At 43.4% G+C, this 25,230-nt stretch overlaps 1 protein-coding gene and 1 pseudogene across 1 annotated transcript in view; one reads left to right on the forward strand and one right to left on the reverse strand.

Moving 5' to 3' along the window:
• Positions 1-316: 316 nt before the first annotated feature.
• On the reverse strand, positions 317-560 carry LOC144224620 (nuclear cap-binding protein subunit 2 pseudogene; annotated as a pseudogene).
• A 7,840-nt stretch (positions 561-8,400) lies between these two features.
• The window catches only part of DAPP1 (dual adaptor of phosphotyrosine and 3-phosphoinositides 1), a 50,632-nt gene continuing 33,802 nt past the window's right edge, over positions 8,401-25,230 (forward strand). Inside the window, exon 1 of the mRNA XM_077755727.1 lies at positions 8,401-8,648. Coding sequence (XP_077611853.1) covers positions 8,548-8,648 — 101 coding nt within the window. The 5' untranslated portion in view covers positions 8,401-8,547. The remainder of the gene's footprint in view (positions 8,649-25,230) is intronic.

Raw genomic sequence — 25,230 nt, forward strand, 5'->3', positions numbered from 1 at the left:
ATTTTCCATCTTCCTAAAAGAAGTGTGGTGTTTTGGTCTGACAGATCAACATTATAGATCAAATTTGTTGCCATGAAACACAGATTCTGACCTGGTAACCTGACACATAGCCGAGATTCTAAGACTACAGAATTAAAGGCATTCTTTTGAATTCTGTCCTTTAATAGTTTTCAAAGGAAAATCAGGAAAAGGCTTCCAGCTCAGTGGAGACCTTGATCAAAGCATGATATAAGTGAGCAGGTTTGCAGACCTTGGGTAACGCATGGCAAATTCAGCGGACCATAGGAGTGAGTTTGTATGATGAGGCTCTCACCACTCACTGGTTTGGAGCCCGTTTCCCATAGCCTCCTCTCCCAGCGCCACAGTCCTGCCGATGATCATCTGGTAACTGGCCCCCAGATCACCCACGACCCTACTGCCTGCCCTCCTTAAAACCTGCCTCCCATTCTGTGTGAATGATCCTGTCATCCAGACGAGTTCTTTTATGTACCTGATGGCGTTGAATAGTATTCCACAAAGCAGAACCCACATGCTGTTTTCTTCACCTTATCCAGGCCCATAATGATTTTTCTTCGTGTTGTCACTTTTGTTGACAAGTTCATAGATTTGTTCTTCAGTGTGTAAAGGAAAGTTGTGTATTCCAACATACAACGTACAGCTCTTCAGTAATTTTTCCTGTTCTTCATCATCACCCCGGAAGTTTTCCTGTTCTTCAATGTCACCCCAGAAGTGCTGGTCCCGGTGGTGGCTTAGATCCACGTAGGAGTCGCTGCACAGCACCTTCAGAAGGCCTTGGACACAGTGCAGAGAGGTAGAGGAAGATACACCCCTCAGAACAGTGAAGCTCCAAGGCCCATTATTATTATTATTATTACTATTATTTTAATGGAACCTGGTTAAGCTTCCTCTTGTTGGGCACATCTTTCTCTTTCTAGAATTTCAGGAGCCTCTCGAATATTTCTAAATCTTGATCCAGTTAAATATATTCATTATTTCATCCTCTGAAAAAGGCTAATATAACCTGCTGCCAACAGGGAAAGAGCTGTTCTTCTATAACCACTGAGATGATTGTGTTTCTTATTTCAGGGCAAAGCTTCAGTTGTTTCAACACTGCGTGTTGGCAAATGTCACCAGTAAACCAATGAATACCACAGATGGGCTTGGGCACAGAATACGTGGTAGACACAAAGGAAGAGTACTTCAGTATCCCAGGTGAATGTTTCTTCACTTCTACTCACTTATGCTTAGGCTCCTCTTGGAAGAAGCAGGACCTCAGCCCTTTATCACTCACACCCTCCCCAGTTATTTCTGGGAGTTCCCAGAAACCACCTCATGTGTGCTGAAGACCAAGTCCCCTCCTGTTCTCTTGCTCTATCCTTTGTACAAAGGGTCTTGCAAAGACCATGTAGCCATGTCCTCCATGAGGCTGCCCTATGCAGTGTACAGGGTTCCACCACATTCCCTGGGCTCTGTGGAAGCAGTTCAGTAAAGTGCACACAAGCAGGAAAAGGCTGGCTTTTGATCCCACCACAGCTGTCCTCAGGTAGGGAACTTTATATAATTGCCTTTAACAGACTTATGATATCATCATTTTTATGATGTTCTTGGAGTGAGAAAAAATTGTGCTTGAGGTAGGTCAGGAAGAATGACAAGGTCATATTGCAGAAGGTCATGTTGGGTGAGAGATACTTTCTTGCACCATACACAAAAATAAATTCAAAATGGATGAAAGACCTAAATGTGAAACAGGAAACCATCAAAATCCTAGAGGAGAACACAGGCAGCAACCTCAGTGACCTCAGTCATAGCAACTACTTACTAGACCCATCACCAGAGGCAAGGAGAACAAAAGCAAAAATGAACTATTGGGACCAAATCGAGATTAAAAGCTTCTGCACCATGAAGGAAACAATCAACAAAACTAAAAGGCAGCCCATGGAATGGGAGAAGACATTTGCAAATGACATACCTGGTAAAGGGCTAGTATCTAAAATCTATAAAGAACTTATCAAACTCAACACCCAAAAAGCAAATAATCCAATTAAAGAATGGGCAGAAGACATGTGTGGACATTTTTCCAAAGAAGACATTCAGATGGTTAACAGACACATGAAAAGATGCTCACTCATCATCAGGGAAATGCAATCAAAACCACCATGTGGGGCGCCTGGGTGGCTCAGTTGGTTGGGCGTCCAACTTTGGGTCAGGTCATGATCTCACGGTTTGTGGGTTTGAGCCCCGTGTCGGGTTCTGTGCTGACAGCTAGCTCGGAGCCTGGTGCCTGCTTTGGGCTTTTGGATTCTGTGTCTCCCTCTCTCTCTGATCCTCCCTTGCTCTCTCTCTCTCTCTCTCTCTCTCTCAGAAATAAATAAAACATTTAAAAAAATTTTTTAAAAAAGGCAATGAGTTACCACCTCACACCTCTCAGAATGGCTAAAATTAGCAACACAAGAAACAACAGATGTTGGCAAGGAAGTGGAGCAAGGGGAACCCTGTTGCACTGCTGGTGGGAATGCAAACTGGTGCGGCCGCTCTGGAAAACAGTATGGAGGTTCCTCAAAAAGTTAAAAATAGAACTACCCTATGACCCAGCGATTGCACTACCAGATACTTACCCAAAGGATACAAAAATACAGATTCAAAGAGGTACATGCATCCCTATGTTTAGAGAAGCATTATTAATAATAGCCAAACTATGGAAAGACCCCAAGTATCCACTGACAGATGAATGGATAAAGAAGAGGTAGCATAAATATACTGTGGAAAACTAGTCAGCCATCAAAAAGAATGAAAATCTTGCCATTTGCAACAACATAGATGGAGCTAGAGTGTATTATGCTAAGTGAAAGAAGTCAGTCAGAGAAAGATAAATATCATATGATTTCACTCATATGTGGAATTTAAGAAACAAAACAGATAAACATATGGGGGGGAGAGAAAAAAGAGAGGGAAGCAAACTCTCTCATCAGAGACTCTTAATGATAGAGAACAAACAGGGTTGATGTAGGGACGTGGGTGGGGGGTGGGCTAGATGGATGATGGATATTAAGAAGGGCACTTGTGATGAGCACTGGGTGTTGTATGCAAGTGATCACTGAATTCTACTCATGAAACTAATATTTCCCTGTAAGTTAACTAATCAGAATTTAAATAAAAACTTAAAAAAGAAAAAAATGTTGAGTGAGACATAGAGATATAACATATATTATATAGCTTTATATATCATATAATGGATTTGTCACAACTAGTCAGCAAAAATCTATGTAATCAATTCAGGTAGAGCTAAACAGAAGTGGTATCCAAAATATCTGGATTGCAAATGGATACAAGGAATCTTTTGGGGTGATGAAAACATGCCAAAATTGAATTGTGATGATGGCCATGCAATTCTTTAAATGTACTAAGAATCCCTGAATTCTATGCTTACAGGAAATGGACATTATGGTATGTAAACCATACCACAATACACCTGTTACATACACAGTTGGCATGTCATAAGCACCGAAGAATTAGAATAGACACAGGCATTAACCCTAGTGCTAGAAATGAGTTCCTTCATTTATTGGGTGGTGGGAAGGTCTCAGGAATCCGGGAACAGGGGTGGCCAAGAGGACTGGGGGACAATCAGGGGTTCAGGGCAGTGTCTATTTATAAACTTGGATGGAAGTACTTCAGTATCGTAACAACAAACACTGAGTGTTTTGACAAGCAATATGGCAGAGTATGGAAATTGGAAGGACAGGCCAGAGGCAGGAGAAGCATTTGAATATGGTGGCTAAGGAAGCCTCTTCTGAGATTTCTGAGATGGTGACCTTTGAACAAAACAACTGTGTGAGGTGCAGGAGAAAACCACATGAGATCTAGAAAGAGAGAAAACCAAGAAGAGGGAAAAGCTAGTATAAGGCCCTGAGGCAAAAATGAGCCAGGCTCAAGAATGAGCAAGGAGGGCAGGAAAGTTAGGTTGAAGAGAGTGCATAGCGTGCCAAATATGTATGTTGTGTAGCCTTGGGGAGGCCCTGTCCCTGCTCCAATCACACAGCAGCTGAAAATATGGGTAGGAACGGAAATAAAGTCCACAGCACCCATGAACTCGATCCTTGGCATGCCCTTCCTGTGGCCCTGATGGGGCCTGTGGCTTTTGCTCTACTATGGATCAGGGTGGATGAGGGGCACATAGAGCCCTCGAGAAGTTCTGAAAGAAGGGAGCTTTTCCTGAGTGACATATGGCAGTGTGATTCCTAGGGAGTCACTGTGCAAACGAGGATTTCCCACCACTGCAGGGGACTCTTGATTCTCCATCTTCCCTGAGATGGGTTTTGTGAACTGCACTGCTATACCACTTCTATAAAGCTTTCAAACACTGGAAGATGGTATGAAGGAATCAAACCGCATCACGGGCTTGGTGAAAGGAACAAATATTTCACATTAGATAAAGATGGTTGAGAATGGAGTTCCAGAGTAACTACTGAAAATGAAAAGTGAGAAAACAATAGAGAAGAGGGTAAATGAGAAAGAGGAACAGGGAATGTTAGGAAGGTTGAAGTAAACTTTACACCCTGAAGTTGGTGAGTTCTACCCATATCTGGACAGCCTTATTCAACAAAGAAGCTAGGACTGCCTATAGAGATAAGAAAAAAATAAAATAGAGTCTCAATTAATTCAAGACAACCTAACTACCTTAGCCTTTGATACTGGATTAAGTGATCATATAATTGTGGCAGAAGACATGAAGGTGGTGGCCTCAAGCCAAGCTAAATTGGCATTTTTTAAGTGTATTTATTTATTTGGAGACAGAAAAAGAATGCACAATTGGGGGATAGAGAGAGAGAGAGAGAGACAGAGAGAGAGAGAGAATCCCAAGCAGGCTCTGCACTGTCAGCACAGAGCCCAATGTGGGGCTCAAATCCACAACCCTTAGTTCATGATCTGAGCCAAAATCAAGGCCCAAGAGTTGGATGCTTAACCAACTGAGCTACCCAGGTGTCCCTAAATTGGCATATTTTTAAAGGCAAAATGGCAGCTCTGAGCCTGCCACAGAATTAAGAGGAGAGATGGAAGCCCTGCTTTTGGAGAGCTGGCCTGCAGCTGGAAAACATGGTTAGTTCTTTCTTTCTCTGCTGTTTCTGTGCTCTAATTTACTATAAAATCATGAATCTTTCTCTTTTTCATGGGTTGGTAGAGCAGACAGTAGAAAACAAAGTTAGATAACCTCAGTCCATGGCATTCCCAACCCATAGTTTCCCTTTCCAGAATGTATCCTTGGCTTCCCACCAAAATAAATCATGGAGAGGAGGAGACCATGTTTATTTACTAACAAACAGTTAACCAAGGAAGCAGAAAGACAGTTTCTTCTGTGAAGAGAAAGCATAGCATTGCCATTTCAGGTAACCAGGTGAGAAGCAGACATTGTGATAGTTAAGCTTCCTGTAGAGAGAAATAAATTGGGAAAAGATCAAAAAGGATTTTCAACTATAAAGAGTCATCTTTTCAAAGTTCTTCTTAGAGGAGTCTCAAATGTTAGAAGCCCATTCTCCTAAAAGAAGTTCAACTCTGGACACAATAGCTCTCCCCAAATTCCCTTTATAAGAAAATTGATGATTTGGGTGTGATAGTCATTCCAATAAAGTCCCGAGATTTCTTTCTTTCTTTTTTTTTTTTAAGTGTTTATTTCTTGGAGAAAGAGTGTGAGCAGGGAAGGGGGAGAGAAAGGGGGACGGAAGGTCTGAGGCAGGCTCTGCACTGACAGCACTGAGCCAGATGCAGGCCTCAAACTCACAAACTGTGAGATCGTGACCTGAGCTGAAGTCAGATGCTCAACTGACTGAGCCACCAAGGTGCCCCAAAGGCCCAAGATTTCTTGATAAAAAAAAAAATTTCCAACACAGCAGAAGATGTTCTAGAATTGTTAAAACAACTTGATAGTTTGTATCCATTTCTATGTTCAAAACCGCATGGAAAGAATTCAGTGCCATGAACAGCACCATTGAAGTAAGTAAAAAGTCATTTGCAACTACGTGGACGGAACTAGAGGGTATCATGCTAAGTGAAATTAGTCAGTTAGAGAAAGAGAAATATCATATGACTTCACTCATGTGAGGACTTTAAGACAAATAACAAACATAAGGGAAGGGAAGCAAAAATAATATGAAAACAGGGAGGGAGACAAAACGTAAGAGACTCTTAAATATGAAGAACACACAGAGGGTTGCTGGAGGGGGTGTGGGAGGGGGGATGGGCTACATGGGTGAGGGGCTTAAAAAATCTACTCCTGAAATCATTGTTGCACCATCTGCTAACTAACTTGGATGTAGATTGAAAAAGAAAGAAAGAATGAAATCGGTAAAAAATAAACTATGATATTAAATATATATACCTCATATTTGTTTGGAAGCAAGAACTGTAGTTTCTTTAATTAAATGTATGAATATAATATCTAAAAATCAACCATACAATGTATAACCAGATATTATTTATGAATACCAGAATTTTGTTGAAACCAGCTGGTAATGCTGTAGCAACCGGTGCCACTGTGATACTGAATGTGTGGATAGTGGAGCGGGGGCCAGTGGGGAAATGCAATAAGTGACAGAATGACATCAAAGGAGAGGGTCACAGGAGCGCCTGGGTGGCTCAGTCAGTTAAGTGTGGACTCCTGATTTCCACTCGCGCCACGATTTCACGGCTCCTGAGACGGAACCCCACACTGGGCTCCTCGCCGGACATGGAGACTGTCCGCGATTCTCTCTCTCCCTTTCCCTCCGCCCCTCCCCTGCTCGTGCGCACACTCACTTTCTCTCTCAAAAGAAGTAAGTAAACATGTTTTTTAAAAAAAGGAGAGGGTCATAGATGGGATGGCAAAATGAGCAAAGGGGAAGGACAGGAAAATTGAAAGGGAAGAGGGTCGTCTTAGTAAATTTTTTTACTTTCCTGAAAGAAAAGGGGAGGAGGAGAGGTTACGTTAAAAAAAAAAAACCAACACCAAAATTTGCTAAAATGGGAACAACACAGATACCGAAACACTGAACAAGAAGCTGTGGATAGAGACCGGGAAATCTCTGCGCAGCTGCCCCTTATCTCTGCCGTGTGCACAGACAGCACCTCCCTGGCCAGCACCCGCATCTGCTGCAAGTGGACCGGGTGCTCCTCTCGGGACAAGCTGTAGCAAAAAGGATTTTAAACGTTCACGTACAATCAGTTCATTGTGTGTTATCAGAGCTTAGTCTCCCCCAAGCTGTCTTGAGTCAGGCAGGAATTTCTCCCACGGACTCCGAGTAAGCCCGGGTCTCACAAATTGCTGACAAACGGAGGTCGTAGGGAAGAACTTTAAGGAGAGATGAAACGATGCCAGGCACAGATCCTCTCCCGTAGGAACAGCTCTGCTGTCCTGGCATCCTATACGGCAGTCTCCTCAAACTTTAAGGGGCCCGGGAGTCACCTTGGGAATCTTATTTAAATGCAGGTGCTGGTTCACAAGGACGGAACAGAAATTCTGCGCGGGAATAAGCTCCTCGTGATGCCAGCGCTGCTGGTCTGCAGACCATATTGGGAGACACAAGTTCTAGGGCACCCTGGTGACCCCTGAGTGAGTCAGGGTGTGTGAGAGAGAGAGAGAGAGAGAGAGAGGAGAGAGGAGAGAATCCAGAAGCACATTCTACAGGTACATAGAGAAGGCAGGGAAAAACACATGTTCTTTGTTCCTTTATTACTGCACTTGTTCGATTCCCAAGGATTCAGAGCTACAGTAGTTTCCCTTTAGCACTTTCAGGCAGATGGGATTCTCTCATCAACCGGGACACAAAGCAATACCAGCAAACCCAGTGAAGGAAGTGTCACTCAAAGATTCTGGGAGTTCTACCATGCCCGTTAGCTGGGCACCAGGCTGGCCTCTACAACTTTTCCTATCTTCTCACCCAACCCTTCCTCCTCAGAGAAAGTAGTCATGGGCATGTTGAAGGCTTGGGTAATTGAGGCAGAAATATTGAGAAGATACTAAAAACCAGACTTCAGGATCAAATCTACTGGCTTGACTCACATTTCTTTACCCACTGTACAGGTGTTCCTGATACAGAAGCTTCCTTGGAGTCGTGTGTGTGTGTGTGTGTGTGTGTGTGTGTGTGTGTGTATGTGTGTGACAGAAGATGTGGGTACTTGCACCCTCTTCTACAAGGCTGATAGCACCCAGAAGAAACTATGGTTGACCTCATGGAAAAAGTTAGACTTAATACCCCAATCCCAGCTGGCATGACTTCATCCTTATTCCCTTTGCCAGAAACTGCTTGTTGCGTGAGGCAGTGTGGGTGTCCTCAGAGGTAGCTACCTAAGTTTGCATACTTCCTGGCTGACAGAACACTCCTGCCCGTGCCTCAGGGCCAGGGTGGTGAGTGTCAGTGGGAGGAGTAACCAAGTTTCACTTCCTTGCTGGTTGGAGACTCGACCACAGCAGGCTTCTCCCTCAGAGGAGGAGACCGTGAGGAGCAGTTGGAACTCATCTCTCTCTGCCTCTTCCCGTAGCACCTGGCAGGCGCTCAGGAGACGTGAGGAGTGCGAATGGGCAGAGCAGAATCTCTAGAAGGGAAGATGAGCGCCCAGGATCCTTCAGATCTGTGGAGCAGATCAGACGGAGAAGCTGAGCTGCTCCAGGACTTGGGGTAAGAAAGCAGATCTTCTTCTCAAAGTACTTCTTGGGTGAGCATGGACTCCCGACTCTCACCCCAAATACTCACTTTGATTACCTTTAGCACGCTGCCACCTCCGTCTTCTATCCTTTCCACTTCACCCAGTTGCGTCTCTTAGGAAACCTTCTGCCTGGGGCCAATTGCATTTTGAAAGCATACCATCTTTTCCCAGATGTGAAACGAGGCATGGGGAGACAATGAGACAAAAATCAAAGGTCGGGCATTCTTTGAGACTAGGGACAGGATTGAGATGCAGGAGTTGGTGTTGCTTGGCTTCCTAGATATGGACCCGCTTTATGAATGAAAGCGCTGTTCAAACGTTTTGAGCTCTAAGCTGTATTGCTAGGAAGATAAACAGAAAGGTCAGCCTACTGCATGAGAGAGGGACTTTTTCAAAAGAGGAAGAATGAGGAAGTGTCTGCAATGTCTCCTCTGTGTTTGTCGCTCCTGACACTGCATCTGTGAGTCCTTGTATGTCTGCGGGCGCAGCGTTGAGCCTTTTACATACAAAGAAGTCAGGGAGAGGATAATATTTCTGCCTCAAACAGGTTGTAAGTTTAGGGAGGTGGAGTCATCATCGTCCTGTCTTTCAGGAGGGACCAGATGAGCCAACTCATGGGGATATTTGATAAAAGAAGCATTACGCAAGAGAGATGTAGGGGGTTTCCTGAAAAAACTGGACCTTTACCCTAAAGCATCAGAAATATCCTAAAGAGGCTGATTCTGACACTCATGCTTCACAAGAGGTGAGACCAGCACCTCTGTCTTAATAAACAGCACCATCTGCACAGCAGCCCACTGCCATAGAAACTGCTATCATCTCCATCTTACGAAGGAAGGAAAGTGGTACCAAACCACTTTGTAGTGCCTACATCAACCGTTGGCAAAGTTGGGATTTCAAACTGCAAAAGCCTATGTTCTTAACCAGAGAAAAACTGAAACAGAGATGAAATCTCTCTGCCTTAAGGCTGCACAGGTTGTATCTTTTTGAGTGGTGTTACTATTAAAGTTCTCAAGAAGTCCTGTCTTGAGGTTTTAAAATGGAGGTCTCCTCCTTGAACTCTACCTTCCCAAGATAAATAAGATAGAACAGCTAGAATTTTTTATAAAGTAAACTCCCCCCACTGGGAATTCAGTGTTCCAGGATGTCACTATTCTTCTAGGTTGAATCTCCAAAGGGAAAGGGTACAGGGCGCCTGGGTGCCTCAGTCGGTTGGGCGGCCTGGGCGGCCGACTTCGGCTCAGGGCATGATCTCATGGTTCATGGGTTCGAGCCCCGTGTCAGGCTCTGTGCTGACAGCTAGCTCAGAGACTGGAGCCTGTTTCAGATTCTGTGTCTCCCTCTCTCTCTGACCCTCTGCTCACACTGTCTCTATCTCTCAAAAATAAATTTAAAAAAAAAAAACGTTAAAAAAGAGAAAGGGTAAAGTGCCCCTGAGTATTCAAATGGGTATCACAAAGTCCAGGCACCTCACTTATGGCCTTATTAAATTATTAAGGTATAATTCTTTACAAGCTTCATTATCAATATTCCCAGCCCATTATCTATAGGAAGCTCTAAAAAAGAAGAGAGACAAAGGAGATACTCGATTCAGTTAAACAATCCAGAGCCCACATTCTGTGCCTGAATGACATCACCTCCCTGGATGACAGAGATGAGCTAGGCCATGTCTCTTCTCTTCACCATTTGCCCATAGCAGGAAGTGACTGTGGGTAAAACCCCAAGGAAAACAGAATCGTGCCTTCCCTCCTTGTTCAAAGAATGGATGCTCAACACACCCCAGAAACACCCAAAACAGATACGTTTATGTCCAGACTTCTGTATTCAGAAGGCCTGGAAATTTACTAAACATTTGAGGATGATTTCTACAACAACAGACAAGCTACAATTACCTGGGACAATCGCTCCACAGTCGTGGCTCTTCAACCTGAGCTGTACACTAGAGTCACACAAAGAGTTTTTAAATGTTCCTGTCAAGGCCACACGGTAGACAAATGCCATTATATCTTGGGAGTGAGTGTTTTCTTTTTACATCCCCCAAGTGGTCCCAGAGAGAGACCAAGCTTGGGAGCCACTGCGTAGAATATAAGTCCATCAGAAATGCTGAAAAAACTGTGGCTTTATTTTTCATTTCTTGGGTACGCACCTGTATCTTAAAGCCATTCATAAATGTTGATTTTTGTCATTTGGTTTGGAAGCATTTTGCTTAACAATTTTATTGGGGTATATTTTACAAAAGAGTAGTACAAATATCACCATAAATTAATTTTAGAACATTTTATTCCCCCTAGTAAGAACCTTCAGGAGCATGGTTTATTTAACTATACTCAGTGGCATTATGATAAACCCCTCGGACGAGGGGTGATTTCTACAGTCTTGCTATTTCCCTGATATAAATACTTCTACCATGGGCAATTTCCAACTGCCAAGCATTTAACAACCTGCTTGTAAAATTCCTGAAACTTTAATAATGGACTTGAGAAAGTACTTACCCCTTCAGGACATCACACCTTTGTAAGTGATGATATCTGAGAAAACCTGAAAGTGACCTGTTGCCCCGGGCAGGATTCTGAATACAAATGAAACCTTTTCTTTAAAACTTTTTAAAATTTATTTCTGAGAGAGAGAGACAGTGAGCAGGGGAGGGTCAGAGAGAGAGGGAGACACAATCTGAAACAGGCTCCAGGCTCTGAGCTAGCTGTCAGCACAGAGCCTGACGCGGGGCTCGAACCCATGAACCGTGAAATCATGACCTGAGCCGAAGTCGGACGCCCAACCGACTGAGCCACCCAGGCTCCCCCAAAACTTTAAGTCACGGGTTAGGTATGATCTGTACCAAAACTTCTGGATAATTCAGTTTTTTAAAAGCTCTATAAAAACAAAATGATATCATGTAATTGATAGATAATAAGTGGCTGGTTTTAATGACTTCATTTTAAAATTATTTTAGGTATACTATTTGAGTAGTTAGGCAGTATTTTTGGTAGATATAAACAGATAATGTGGTGGTTAAAGAGATCTCCTACGTCCTTGTTCTTTGGTGCCTATTTTTATTCAGGCTCTTGAATGTGTAAGTTCTGAAAATTAAAACCAAATTAAATCCTGAGCTGCAGCAAATCCATCCCTTGCCTTTCTAGGACACACATGGCTTACGCAGAGCACAGGTTTATTCTTTCCTAAAGTACTTAAATGAAGCAACTCAGGTGCATTCCTATGTCTCACTTATAGAGTGTCAATCTAAAACATTTATTTTCTTTACTCCTAAATGTATTCATGTGTCCAAACCAAAGGGGAAATAAAACCATCTGTGATTGTTGATCAGATTCACTTACCACTTTGGCGGTGTGGGCTTGGGGCAGGAGGTGGCCGGTGGGCAGGAAGGGAGGGGCGGGGGGTGTGGAGAATGGTCAGCAATAAGGAAGAGGTGCTGGGCACAGAATCAGGCTCTTTGAGCTCTCTAAATGAAGCGGGGCGGGGGGAGAGGAGAGGAATGAAACATGCAACGAATACTAGAGAAATCCCCGAAATCACAAACTGGTATAACATTGCTAGTTAGTTAATAATTTGAAGTTCCAGAAGCCCAGACTTTCTGTAGAGGACAACGTAGGAATAGTATATAGTTTGTAAATGGGTAAGCCTTCATAAAGTGTGTAACTACAGACACAAAAGAGATACTAGAAAACAAAAATAGGACTTTTTAAATTAAATCTTCCAGTGATCTAGTCAGACAATATTCCTTCAAGTGAGAAATATGGTACCTTGTTCTCTTTTTATATACTTTCCCAAATCTCAAATTTTAAGAGAAAGCGGCGGTGTCTAGCTGCATTGGTAGAGTAAAAAAACTAGATTCTAGGTTCTAGTTATTTAAAAAAATAAAGAAGGTTCTAATTTCTCTGCCTCCGTACATGTTTAGAAGAGATCAGGGGTCAGCAAACTTTGCTTGTGAAGAGACAGATCATAAATTATTCAGGATTTGCAGGTTTTATGACCTCTGCCATGCCTGCTCACATCTGCCACTGTCATGCAGAGACAGCCGTAGATAACACGGGAACAAGTGACCGTGACTGCACAGTGTTCAAAAAATATTATTTATGGACACTGAAATTTGAATTTCATACTATTTTCATGAGTCAGAAAATATTTTTCTATTTTTTCCCCGAACATTTAAACTTGTAAAACCATTCTTGTCCCTCCGTCTGTACGAAAACATGTACCCTGGCAGGAAGTACAGAAGCGTACCCTGGCAGGATTTGGCCCTCAGGTGGTGGTTTGCTGACTCAGGGAACAGATGATAATAACCAAAATAAGCCCTCATTATGAGGCAGACATTTTGCAAACTGGCTCTGGTCTTCAGAAGGTCTTGGCATTCTACGTTTCTATCCAAGGAGACTCACTGGCAGAAAAATCAGGTTGCCTGAGGTCCCAGAGTATCTGTTGTGATATTCGTTATTGACTGGCCAGGTACTATGAGCCGGCACCGTACCACATATGGGCACTATGCCATTGAGCTTTCCCAGTACCACTTTTGATGTGGTATGATGATACTCATGTCACAGAGATGGAGAGAGTTCAGATAAGTTAGGTGGACGATCCAGGTCACAGACCTCATAGCGGTACAGCTGAGGGACACGGCCACGCGCTTACCCCAAAGCTGAAGCTGATCGAAGAAGCTGTATGTTCTAATCATGGCAATTAGTAGTTATTGGAAGCTCGCCGTGTGCTAGGCACTGTCTGTCCACCTGTCTGTCCACTAATGCAACTTCCTGATTTCTATGAAACTTTTCTCTTCTTACTGTATTAGCGCTATTTGTTAGTGCCCGATGAACTGAGAGACAAAAAGAAAGCTCCGTGATTATTACCACCGGCAAATGTGATCACTAAAAGACGTTATTCTGGAGTGCCTGGGTGGCTCATTCAGATGAGCGTCCAATTCTTGATTTCAGCTCAGGTCATATACCAGGGTCGTGGGATGGAATCCCTGTGTTGGGCTCTGTGCTGACAGCAAGGATCCTGCTTGGGGTTCTCTCTCTCTCCCTCTTTCTCTTTGCCTCTCCCCTGCTCATGTGTTCTCTCTCTCTAAAATGTAAGAAAAAAAATTAAGTTAAAAAAAAAAAAACAGACTAGGTGGCTCAGTCAGTTAAGCGTCTGACTTCGGCTCACATTTTGTGAGTTCGAGCCCTGAGTTGGGCTGTGTGCTGACAGCTTAGAGCCTGGAGCCTGCTGCAGATTCTGTGTCTCCTTCTCTCTCCGCCCCTCCCCCACTTAAGGTCTGTCTCTGTCTATCAAAAATAAATAAATGTTAAAAAAAATTTTAGGTAGACATTATTCGTTCACATTCTTCATATAATAAGCCAGGCCAAAGTCCTAATTAATCAAAAGTTTATTGAATTTTGTGTAGGTTCCATTTTTCAGAACTAGACAAATAAAGTAGGATAAGAAAAGTGTAGAAAAGTCAAAGTTTTAAAGGAATCTATTTACTGGACGGCTGGGTGGCTTAGTCGGTTGACCATGTGACTTCAGCTCAGGTCATGATCTCTCAGTTCACGGGTTTGAGCCCTGTGTCGGGCTCTGTGCTGACAGCTCATAGCCTGATGCCTGCTTCAGATTCTGTGCCTCTCTCTCTGCTCCTCCCCTGCTCACACTCTGTCTCTCTTTCTCTCAAAAATAAACACTAAAAATTTTAAAAAGAAAATAAAATAAAGGAATCTGCTTACAGAGCTGTGATAATAAGTAGAGCAATAAAGCTTGTTCCCTTCCTGTGCACAACTCTGTAATCTTGGATTCTAAAAATGGAAGGTGAGTCTTCTGCTCTCATACAGTTCAATCTCTCCTTGACTCAAATGAATTTCCTCTTCAGCTGTGTTTTCTGTTCCCCTCTGAGTGATGGTGACTTCCTTCTACTTACATATGGAAATCTGTCCACAAAGGTTTTCCACACTGAGTGGGGTCACTTTGTTTCATTCATTCACTCTTCCATCCATTCATCAATCCATTGGCTGAATGAGCCCATTATGCCTTGGGGACACAATTTCAGTCCAAAGGGACACTGAAATTGAGAAGACACGCTGTCCCCTTGAGGAGTTTACAGTGCACAGGACAGAGAATGCAGCCACATGGACAGTTAGAACACAGGGGCTGAGGACCCCCGTGACTGAGTCTACATGAAGCACACAGCTTATGGCAGGCAGGAAAGAGATCACTGGTTGTGAAGAATATGGCTTTTGGAACTGATGGGCATTTGTCACTTGAAGTCAGAAAAGATGACATTTGCTAAAGAGAAAACGGCATGAGTAAAGGGGTAAAAGTGGCAAAATGCATGAGTGTTCAGGAGCTAAAAGCAGCCCACATGACTCAGAGCCTCTCATCCCTGGGACCCAGTGGTTAATAAGTGCTCACTCAGTTGGTTCTGGGCTCTACCTCTCAGACTCCCCACCGTCTGTCTGCCCCGTTCTCGGAGAAGACATCCACCTGCCTTTCCTCTTTTGGTTTCTAGGGTCATAACCATAGCCTTAGCCTTTTTTTAGAAAAAACTGCATTAATGTCTCACTCCTACCAACTGCCCTGGTAAATTCCTGTTCTGAGCTCACACAGTCTGGCTCCCACTCCCTGATACCGACCTATCTGAAACCACCATGGTCCACGTAGTCAAGACTTAACCTGTTCCCTGCTTCCCTTTTAGAGTCTCTGTGGCCATATGTTTTCCCTGCACACCCACCTGCTAGTGCCTGCCCCTAGTATCTGTTTTCAGACATTTTTGTTTATAAATATTTATAACTTAAAGAAGTGTAAGAGCGGGGCACCTGGGGGGTTCAGTCAGTTAAGCAACTGACTTCAGTTCCGGTCACGATCTCACAGTTTGTGGGTTTAAGCCCCGCGTCGGGCTCTGTGCTGACAGCTCAGAGCCTGGAGCCTGCTTCAGATTCTGTATCTCCCTCTCTCTCTGACCCTCCCCTGCTCATGCTCTTTCTCTTTCTCTCTCACTCTCTGTCTGTCTCTCAAAAATAAATAAACATAAAAAAATTTTAAATGGTCATCCAAAAGCACTGGGTATTGCATGTAAGTGATGAATCACTGAATTCTACTCTTGAAACCAATATTACACTGTATGTGAACTAACTAGAACCAAAATAAAAATTTGGAAGAAAAAAACAAAAAATAAAAATGTTCATCAAGAATATATAAAGAACATATGGCAAAAGCTTGAAAATTATTCTACCTAAAATATGGGTATTATTTAAATATGTGTATTACTTTCTTTACTACTTTATGCTATGTTTCTACTTTCTTTTTTATATAATGTTTATTTATTTATTTTGAGAGAGAGAAACACACACGGCATGTGCATGGGAGGGGCAGAGAGAGAGGGATAGAGAGAGAGAATCCCAAGCTGGTTCCACACAGTCAGCATGGAGCCCTGTGCAGGGCTTGAGCTCACAAACCATGAGATCATGACCTGAGCTCAAAACAAGAGTCAGACACTTAACCTACTGAGCCACCCAGACATCTCCATTTTTCTACTTTCTGAAGTTATGCATAATAAACAGTTAATAATAATAATACGATGTGTTAATTATTGAAATTTTGGGAAAGGAAAGTACACAAAAAGTCAGCAGGTACAACCACCCAGAATGACATATTGTTCAGCTTATCACCAGTCTTTTAAAAATATTTTTCTGGTGGCACCTGTGTGGCTCAGTTGGTTAAGCGTCTGACTTCAGCTCAGGTCATGATCTCACGGTTCGTGGGTTCGAGCTCCGCATAAATAAAACATTAAAAAAATTTTTTAAATATTTTTCTGTTGGTCCAATTTCCAGAAGACTTTACATAGATTAAGAGTTTGGACTTCGCTCAAACTCCACTGGGCAATATGGAGTTATTGAATGTTTATAGGAATGTGGAATTATATGGCCATCGTGTTTTGTTTTTAGATTAATCTGGAAGTTGAGCATGATAGGTAGCAATGGGTCCTGAGCCAAGAAAACAAATTAGTGAGGGAGTTTACAGATTGGTGAATGAGGAACCAGAGTGATCACCTGGGAACAGCAAGAAATTAACAGAGGTGGAAGCGAGTAATTCCACTGAACTAAGCACAGTGACTCACAACCAAATAAGAACGACTTCTGCTTTTGTATCATTTTTCAAAATAACATCAAAGGAATTTTGAAAACCTTAATGTCACAAAGTGTCTTAAATTCATTCTTTGTTGGAGCCCCTGGGTGGCTCAGTTGGTTAACTGTCCTACTTCAGCTCAGGTCATGATCTCATGGTTCGAGCCCCGCATCAGGCTCTGTGCTGACAGCTAGCTCAGAGCCTGGAACCTGCTTCAGATTCTGTGTCTCCCTCTCTCTCTGACCCTCCCCCCCCATTCATGCTCTGTCTCTCTCTTTCTCTCTCTCTTTCTCTCTCTCTCTCAAAAATAAATAAACATTTAAAAAATTTTAAATAAAAATAAATTCATTCTTTGTTTACTTTACCACTATCCACTTCTAAAGTTGTCCAGGATTCATGTTACTGCTTTTATGGTTCTGACTCACCACCAGTAGAGTCTATGTTTTGGGTTGAGTCTCCAGATAATAGAAACATGTCACAAATGTCAATCCCAAGGCACTAAGAGGTTTGCCCTCTTTCTCTAAGCTGAGCACAGTAAACTCCTTCCGATGGTGAGTTCCTTAGGAGCAGGGGTGCGGCTCACTCACCTTGCCTGCTCCAGTCCAGCCCACCCTGTGGCAAAGAGCAGACATCTGAATGTTTGGGTTGTCCCAAGCTGAGTCAAAGACAAGACCATAATACAAGGTCCCTGACTTCAGCGCTCTACTGCTCCAACCCTGACGACATATTTGCGTTTATTACTTTCAGACTCCGTCCCTTTATACCCAGAAGTTTTTACCAGTGGGACAAATTGACGTTGGTGGCAGGCATCATCTGAACCATGGAATACGGAGGAGATAATTAATGAAACAACAATCTGTCTATATTTTTTCATCCCCCCAAAGTCTGGGGCTCTTTCCTATAGCTGTGGCTTGCTGGAAGTGGCCCTCTATCTCCTGGACCAGCCCGCATTTGCGGGTTTCCAGCAGCAATTGTCCAAAGACAATTACCTGGGGGCACCTGGGTGGCTCAGTTGGTTAAGCTTCTGACTTCAGCTCAGGTCACGATCTCCCAGTCCATGAGTTCGAGCCCCGCATCAGGCTCTGTGCTGACAGCTCAGAGCCTGGGGCCTGCTTCAGATTCTGTGTTTCCCTCTCTCTCTGTTCCTCCCTTGCTCATGCTCTGTCCCTATTTCTCAAAAATAAATACAAATGTTTTTAAAAAGCCCTCAAAGACAATTACCTGCATTTTCTGCAGCACAGGCTTCAAGAGTAATGAGAATAGGTGCAGAATCAAGTTTGATTCCACTCGGAGATAAGCCCTCCTGAGAAACCTCTGGTATGGATCTCTGTCCAGCTATTCCAGGCCTCGTTAAGTTCTTATCCATGAAGTATGCGTACTGGTCAGTCTCTGAGCTTTGGCTCTCCGTCCATATCAATCAATCGCTGAGCCGCACTCCGTGGGGACACAGTAACCCTGTTTTTGTCTTGCACACATTCCTGTGCCTGTGCTGGCTGACCTGAGGACAGGGCCAAAGGACCCGTGCTGGAATGAGATGCCCTCCAGTCCACGGCACTGCCCCTCTGGTCTCCGCAGTTCCTTGACTTCCCTGATATGTCGTTCCAGCTACAAGTCAGGCGCCGTGGGTCTCTCTTGAGGTGTCTGTGTCCTTCTCTCTTTGGCCTCCCCGCCTCTGTGTCCTGAATACTCTGCTCCCATCTGTTTTGTGTGTCCTAAGCCACTGCCCTCTGTGCTTCTGCTACCTGGGTGAGCCCCTGTGCCTTTCTCTGGCTCTGGGTTTTGCCTAATTTCTCTCTTTCTCTGTCCACATCTCTTCCCTTTTGTGTCTCCGACTCTTTGCGCCCGTCTGTGTCTCCAATTATCTGAGTCTCGGGCTCTATCTCTGTGTCTCCATCTCTCAGAACTGCCTGCCTCATTGCTCGGATTCCTTCAAGAACAGGTCTGCCCTGATCTCCAACTCCCACAGAATTCTCTGCCTCCTTTCGGCCCTGTTTCCCTCTAGCTGAGCCTTGACTCCTACCAAAAAGAAAAACACCCTTGGGCCCCGCCTTCGATTCTTTGTTTGACCAGAGAGCCAGAGCCCTGCCTCGGTGGTCACTCAGGTAGGCTTCCTAATGCCTGGGGCAGCGGGCCTCACCTTCTGACTCTGCCATTAGCATATGTAAATGTGGGCCTGTACAATGGCAATATGAAAAGCCACAGACAAACCGTTCCATGACAGAAACCTCAGTGGAAGGACTGTGGTGAGCTTATTTTCGGCCTACGCTGTGCATCACACTTAGGCCTCCCTCAGGCCTCATTAGAATATTCAAAGACTTGGCAAGTCCTGTTCGGTTCTCTAGTTCTCTCTGCTTGGACAGGGTCCGTTGCTACGATCAATGGGAAAATAAGCTGGCGTTTGTGAATATAGGACCCAATGTATTTATGCAGACAACACGGTCTTATCCTCGGTGTTGTCACAGGCCGACTTTCATATAAATGGCGGCACTCACAGCTCTTGAGCTAACAAGGTATTTCCTTACCCTAAACCCTTGATTTCTGATGGCATATGGGGCCAAGAACGTTGTTTTTCACAAAGTCACAATATTTAGCACAAACATATGACCAACGGAACAGGGAGGACATCAGCACCCATGCAATCTGTAGAACGACTCAGGCACTGAGGACAGATGAACCCAAGTAAAGATCGCTTGGAGTAGGATTGCCCAATAGTGGCATCTGATATTCGATCACCATTGGGTTCAGATGGATTCTGAGGCCAAGTACAGCCTTAGCAAGGAAGCAAACAGATCAGTTAGCTGTATTACCCATGGCCTTTAAGAAGGGGAGTAGCATCATACGTCGTACATTTGCTGTCTTCCATCTAGAGGGTGCAGAGCATGTCCGTGTCATTCAAAAGTGAGAATCATTTTGAAAATGAAGGAAAAAGCGAAAATTCTCTAAACAGTGTTTTTATTGGCTGTTCGATTCCAAGGACTTTTAGCTGCTGTGACATGAACGGGAGCCTCTGTTCTCGCCTTAGATTGAAATATATGTTTTCTTTGTAACTCTGATGGGACAGATCTAGGTTCTGTGTGTCACTTCCCTTGCCAGGAAGGGGAAGAATAAGTCATTAAATATGTGAATAATCTAAGAAATATTCTCACCATGAACTATATAATCTAAACGGTTGTGTGGCTCACGTTGTAACATGTGAGATCACTTTCTGTGCCCATGTGTCCTTCCAGTGTTGTTTTGCATTGCCCTCCAACACTCTGTTCCAACTAGGCATTCTGTTTCCTATATACCCCATGCAAGTGTCGACCACAGTGCCTTTGCTTATGCATTTCTCCTTTTGAAATGCCTTTTTTTCCTCACTACTTAATGAAACCTAAATTTATTCCTGAAGCTCAATTTATGATCTTCCTCCTCCATGAAGCTTTCCCTGATAGGCCAGCCCTCTGTGAGCTTCTCCTCCTATACCATTTCTTGGCCATATCTCTGAGATTGCAGCTATTTGGGCATTTTCTGACCAGGATAGCAGCAAATCCTTCTCTTTTCCTCCCCACTGGTATTCTAAAGCCGCTTAGTACTTTCTTTGCCCTCTCCGTGCTCCTTGTTAGATGAGACACACTGTGAACTCAAACAAAGTAACGTTTTTAGGACCAAGACTCCCCACCCCTGTGCTTCTCAAACTCTAAACTGCGAATCAATCACATGGAGCTCTCGGTAAAAACAGGTGATGACTCAGCAGGGCGAGGGGGCCTCACAATGTACATTTCTAACAAGATTGCAGGGCACTAAGCGGCAAGGCTTCACGTTGGTTTTCAAACACCAGGCCCAACACATTAGTGTTCATAAAGTCAATTTAGTGCGTCACAATCAATGTTTGTTGAAAATAAATGGAGAAGGGGTGCCTGGACGGCTCAGCTGGTTAAATCTGACTCTTGATTTCAGCTCAGATCATCTCTCGGTTCATGAGATTGAGCTCCACATCAGGCTCTGCACTGACAGCAAGGGGCCTGCTTGGGATTCTCTCTACTCCTCCACCTCTTGTGCGCGTGTGCTCTCTCTCCCTCTCTTTCTCTCTCTCAAATAAATAAACAGTTAAAATCTTTTTTAAAAATAGAAAAAAGAAAATAGTAAATAGTAAGTATCTTATAGAAGAATAGTATCATTTCCTATAATACTTTGTTTTTTGTGTCTGTATGCTATACTGTGTGTGTGTGTGTGTGTGTATGTGTGTGTGCACGCGTGTGTGTCTGTTTAGAGAGAGAGATAGAAATGTATTTTATACTGTGGGCTGATTCAAAAAGCTTGAAACCTTCTTCTTTAAAGGATAGAGCAGGGGCTCCTGGGAGGCTCAGTCAGTTAAGCGTCCGACTTCAGCTCAGGTCATGATCTCAGGCTCGTGGGTTCGAGCCCTACATCGGGCTCTGTGCTGACAGTTAGCTCAGAGCCTGGAGCTTGTTTCAGGTTCTGTGTCTCCCTCTCTCTGACCCTCCCCTGCTCACACTATTTCTCTCTCTCTCTCAAAAATAAATAAAACATTACAAAAATAAAAATAAAGGATAGAACAAAATGAAATATCAACTCATATCAGCAAATTATACTAAAGCAATAAAACCCCAAGGGATAAAAATGAGGAAGTCTCCAATATACTGGAGCAATTTTCCAGAAGGTTCCAATACAAAGGGGCGTGGCACCGGAATGCGAGAAGCCGACTACAGGAACGGCTTTCTGGATCTAGCTTGTCTGCGTTTCTCTGTGGTTGACCTCACTTCCTGTAGCTCACTGAGGAGGCAGCTATGGAAATTCTTGAGAGGGTGGGTGTCTCCTAATTTGTTACTATATCATGGAAGGGATAATACCACTGTTTCCTTCAAAGTCAACTGCTGTTTGGGTGATCTCAAAAACCCAGGGCAGATATTCTTTTGAAGCTTGAGGAGTCTCTATTCTATTCCCTCCATTCACCTGACACATAATTACAGCAATGTGAGGGCCTTGGGGGGAAAGGGAACGATGACATCATGTGAAAATGTGTTATAAATAGTAGTGTCTTGCCCTTTTTCACTTCTTCAGAAAAAAATGAGACGAAAAGAATTTTTTTTTTCATTTTTGTTTCAGGACAATGAGTCGTATTCCCACTTATGCCCACACCTAGCACATCACCTAGCATGGTTATAATGTGTTGTATAACTAGCAAACCTTGCACCTTGCTGTCTTCTGCAAAATTAAAGAGTCATGAAAAAAAACTTTGTAAAAGAAGGCCATGTTCCAACATATGAAAACAAGAGGGTTTCCGTTCCATGGCGCTGTTATTAGTCACCTTGCCTGCCGAGAAAATTAAAGTCGCTGCTTGTGTGGGGTCACAGAGCTAAGAAGCTGGAAGCTGCTGCAGACAGACAAGCTAAGGAGATGACTGGAGACACAGGCATGGGCCCCCTCAACTACATTCTCTCCGATACCGTTGCTTTCCAGTTGGCATTTCCCGGTAGTAGAATGGTTTCTTAATGCACTTCGTTCTAGAGCCGTCACCTCCTAGGGCAGCTGGGGAAGCCGTGACAGCACAACAGAGGAAAATGACTTGTAATCAACAGTAGGTTGGGTGTGAATCAGCAGCATGATGCAACTGTCAAGAAACTAACGCAACCTTGGGTTGCCTTACTGTGTACCTAGCAACTAGAATAGGGGAGATCCCTCGGGTCTTGGTTTCACACATCAGATCTTACTTTAAAGATAGATTTTTATTTTTTTAATGTTTATTTATTTTTTAGAGAGAGAGCAAGAGAGCACAGGCTGGAAAGGGGGAGAGAGAGAGAGAGAGAGAGAGAGAGAGAGAGAGAGAGAGAGAATCCAAAGCAGGCTCCAGGCTCTGATCTGTCAGCACAGAGCCTGACATAAGGCTCGAACTCATGAACTGTGAGCTCATGACCTGAGCTGAAGTTGGATGCTTAACCAACTAAGCCCCCCAGGTGCCACACTTTGAGGATAGATTTTTTTTTTTTTTAATTTGAAAGATACTCAGAGAGGTTAAGGTCCTTGAGTGATAGCGGGACTGAAAGCTTGTCATAAAAAGAGAAGTTGAAGATGATAGAAAGAGAAAACAGGACAATCTAAACGCTTTTAACTGTTTATTTAAGTGTCATGTATATAACTCCAAGAAGCAGCCCTGGGATCGTCTGTGGAAAGCTAGACTGCAGGAAACAGCAATTCAATGTAGGCAAGTTTTCTGGCCATCAACCATGGCAGTGTGGAAAGAGCTTGTCTATAGAGTAGTGAGTTCCCCGTCATTAACACTATGCAACATAGATTGGGTAAGTCTTGTTAGGGTTTAGAATTTTGTTTACACACTATACGATAGAGTTTTTGAAAAGAATTACAAACCAACCTGATGGTTGCAGTGGGGGATTATACGTGGCTTTCATTTACTAAGCTAAACATTTCTAATTGCTTAATTTTTTAGAGACTAAAAGCATAAGTGACTTTGATTATCACTAGAGGGAAGTTTACTGTGAAGCCAATGAGGCTTCAGCTTCAGGGATCCTCCCTGGTATAACCTCTAGTGATATGGTTAATAAATGCCATCAACCCAAAGAATATTTAAGATTAGTTCTTGTACATGAAAATGTAAAACGCCCTGTAATCTTAGAGCTCATAATCGAAAGAAATTAGATAGACGTCCCAGAATTTGACAACAGTTAAAAGAACTGCATTACCAATAAATCTGAAAATAATTTTTCTATGCTATCAATAGTTTTAAAAAATATTCTAGATGAGGGGCGCCTGGGTGGCTTAGTCGGTTAAGCGTCCGACTTTCGCTTAGGTCATGATCTCGCGGTTCGTGGGTTCGAGCCCCACGTCGGGCTCTGTGCTGACTGCCAGCTCAGAGCCTGGAGCCTGTTTCAGTCTGTGACTCCCTCTCTCTCTGACCCTCCCCTGCTCATGCTGTCTCTCTCTCTCTCTCTCTCTCTCCTAGAAATAAATAAAACGTTTAAAAAAAATATTCTAGATGAAAGACTGAATTATTGTTCTAGTCTCTCTTAGAAGATTGTATTATCAAATTGTTATATGAAGAAATAATCAAAGACAATACAACCAAAAATATAGAGGATAAAAGTACAAAGGTATGTGAGACAGTTCATCAATGACAGGTTATTTTTCTCGGTTTTGCCATGTTTGTGATATTTGTCAGCTTTTTGAGTTTCTAATTTTTTGTGATTTCTCATTCTAGACGATTACTTTTTTTTAATTAAACGACATACTTTTTTAATGTTTATTTATTTTAGAGAGAGAGAAAACACAGGCGTGTGCGTGCAAGTGAGACAGAGGCAGAGAGAGAGGGAGACAGAGGATCCAAAGCAGGCTCTGCATCGTCAGCACAGAGCCTGATGTGGGGCTTGAACTCATGAAACTGTGTGATCACAACCTGAGCCGAAGTCGGGTGCTTACCTGACCCAGTCACCCAGGTGCCCCTGAATAATCACTTTTCTTATTTTTTTGTAATTTGATATGAATTTTCTTACACAGAATTCCAAATTTTACAAGTTTCAAGCTCCTTAAAATCTAACCCTTCCCTCTAAGAATCAGAATAACAACAAAAAAATATTTTAAGCTCAGTCCCAATTGTAGGAACTTAGTTGGAACACAGTTCCATGCAATTGGGACTCGATGGAATGAGCTGTCGGATGTGTCTATTAAGCCATAAGAATCCCTGTAGCTGTCAGCCAAGGACCTGTCAATATCGAGCGCCCAGTGTCACACAGACCACCCCCCATCTTCATCTCACCAGACGTGACCGTCACCTGCTGGCACTCAACCCAACCCGAGTCCTTCACTCCACCAAGCGGTGCTTTGATGCTAGACACACCCGCCATGCTCTTGCTTCCAGGCCTGCACTCCTGTTTTATTCCCTTCCACGGAATAGCTCCCTGAACGATTGTCACTCCGAATCTCACCAGACTCTAAATGGAGAAAAAGTTCCCTCCCCTCTGCCTCTCTCCCCACCCAAGTGCTAGGTCGGTTCCAGTGTTCAATTGAATAAATGAAAGAATAAAACAAATCATTAGCAAGCAGGACTATCTCTGGAGGTTGGATTAAGGAAGAAATTGTTTTCATTGTTTCCAATTTTCGTTTCCTAATTGACACATGAATCTGTTTTGTTACTATCTTTCTCATTGGAACAAGCCAAATTAGGAAAATTTGATTGAGCTCAAGTCTCCCTTGACAGCACTCTTGGTTTTCCCAGATTTGAGTTTGGGGTGTGATTTCTTCAGACTTTTATGCTTTTACATGTCTTTGTATGTAAGCATATATGTGCTGTGTAGTTTGGGTGGAGGGGGATGTTGTTTCCAAATAAGTGGTATCATACTGTACCCGCCGCTAGTTCCTTTGACGTCATGACATGTTTTGAGATCTACCAGCCTTGATGTGTGTATGTCCACAAGATCCTCCGTGATTCTTAGC

This window comes from Crocuta crocuta, unplaced genomic scaffold (assembly GCF_008692635.1).
Source record: "Crocuta crocuta isolate KB4526 unplaced genomic scaffold, BGI_CrCroc_1.0 scaffold92, whole genome shotgun sequence".
Lineage (NCBI taxonomy): Eukaryota > Metazoa > Chordata > Mammalia > Carnivora > Hyaenidae > Crocuta > Crocuta crocuta.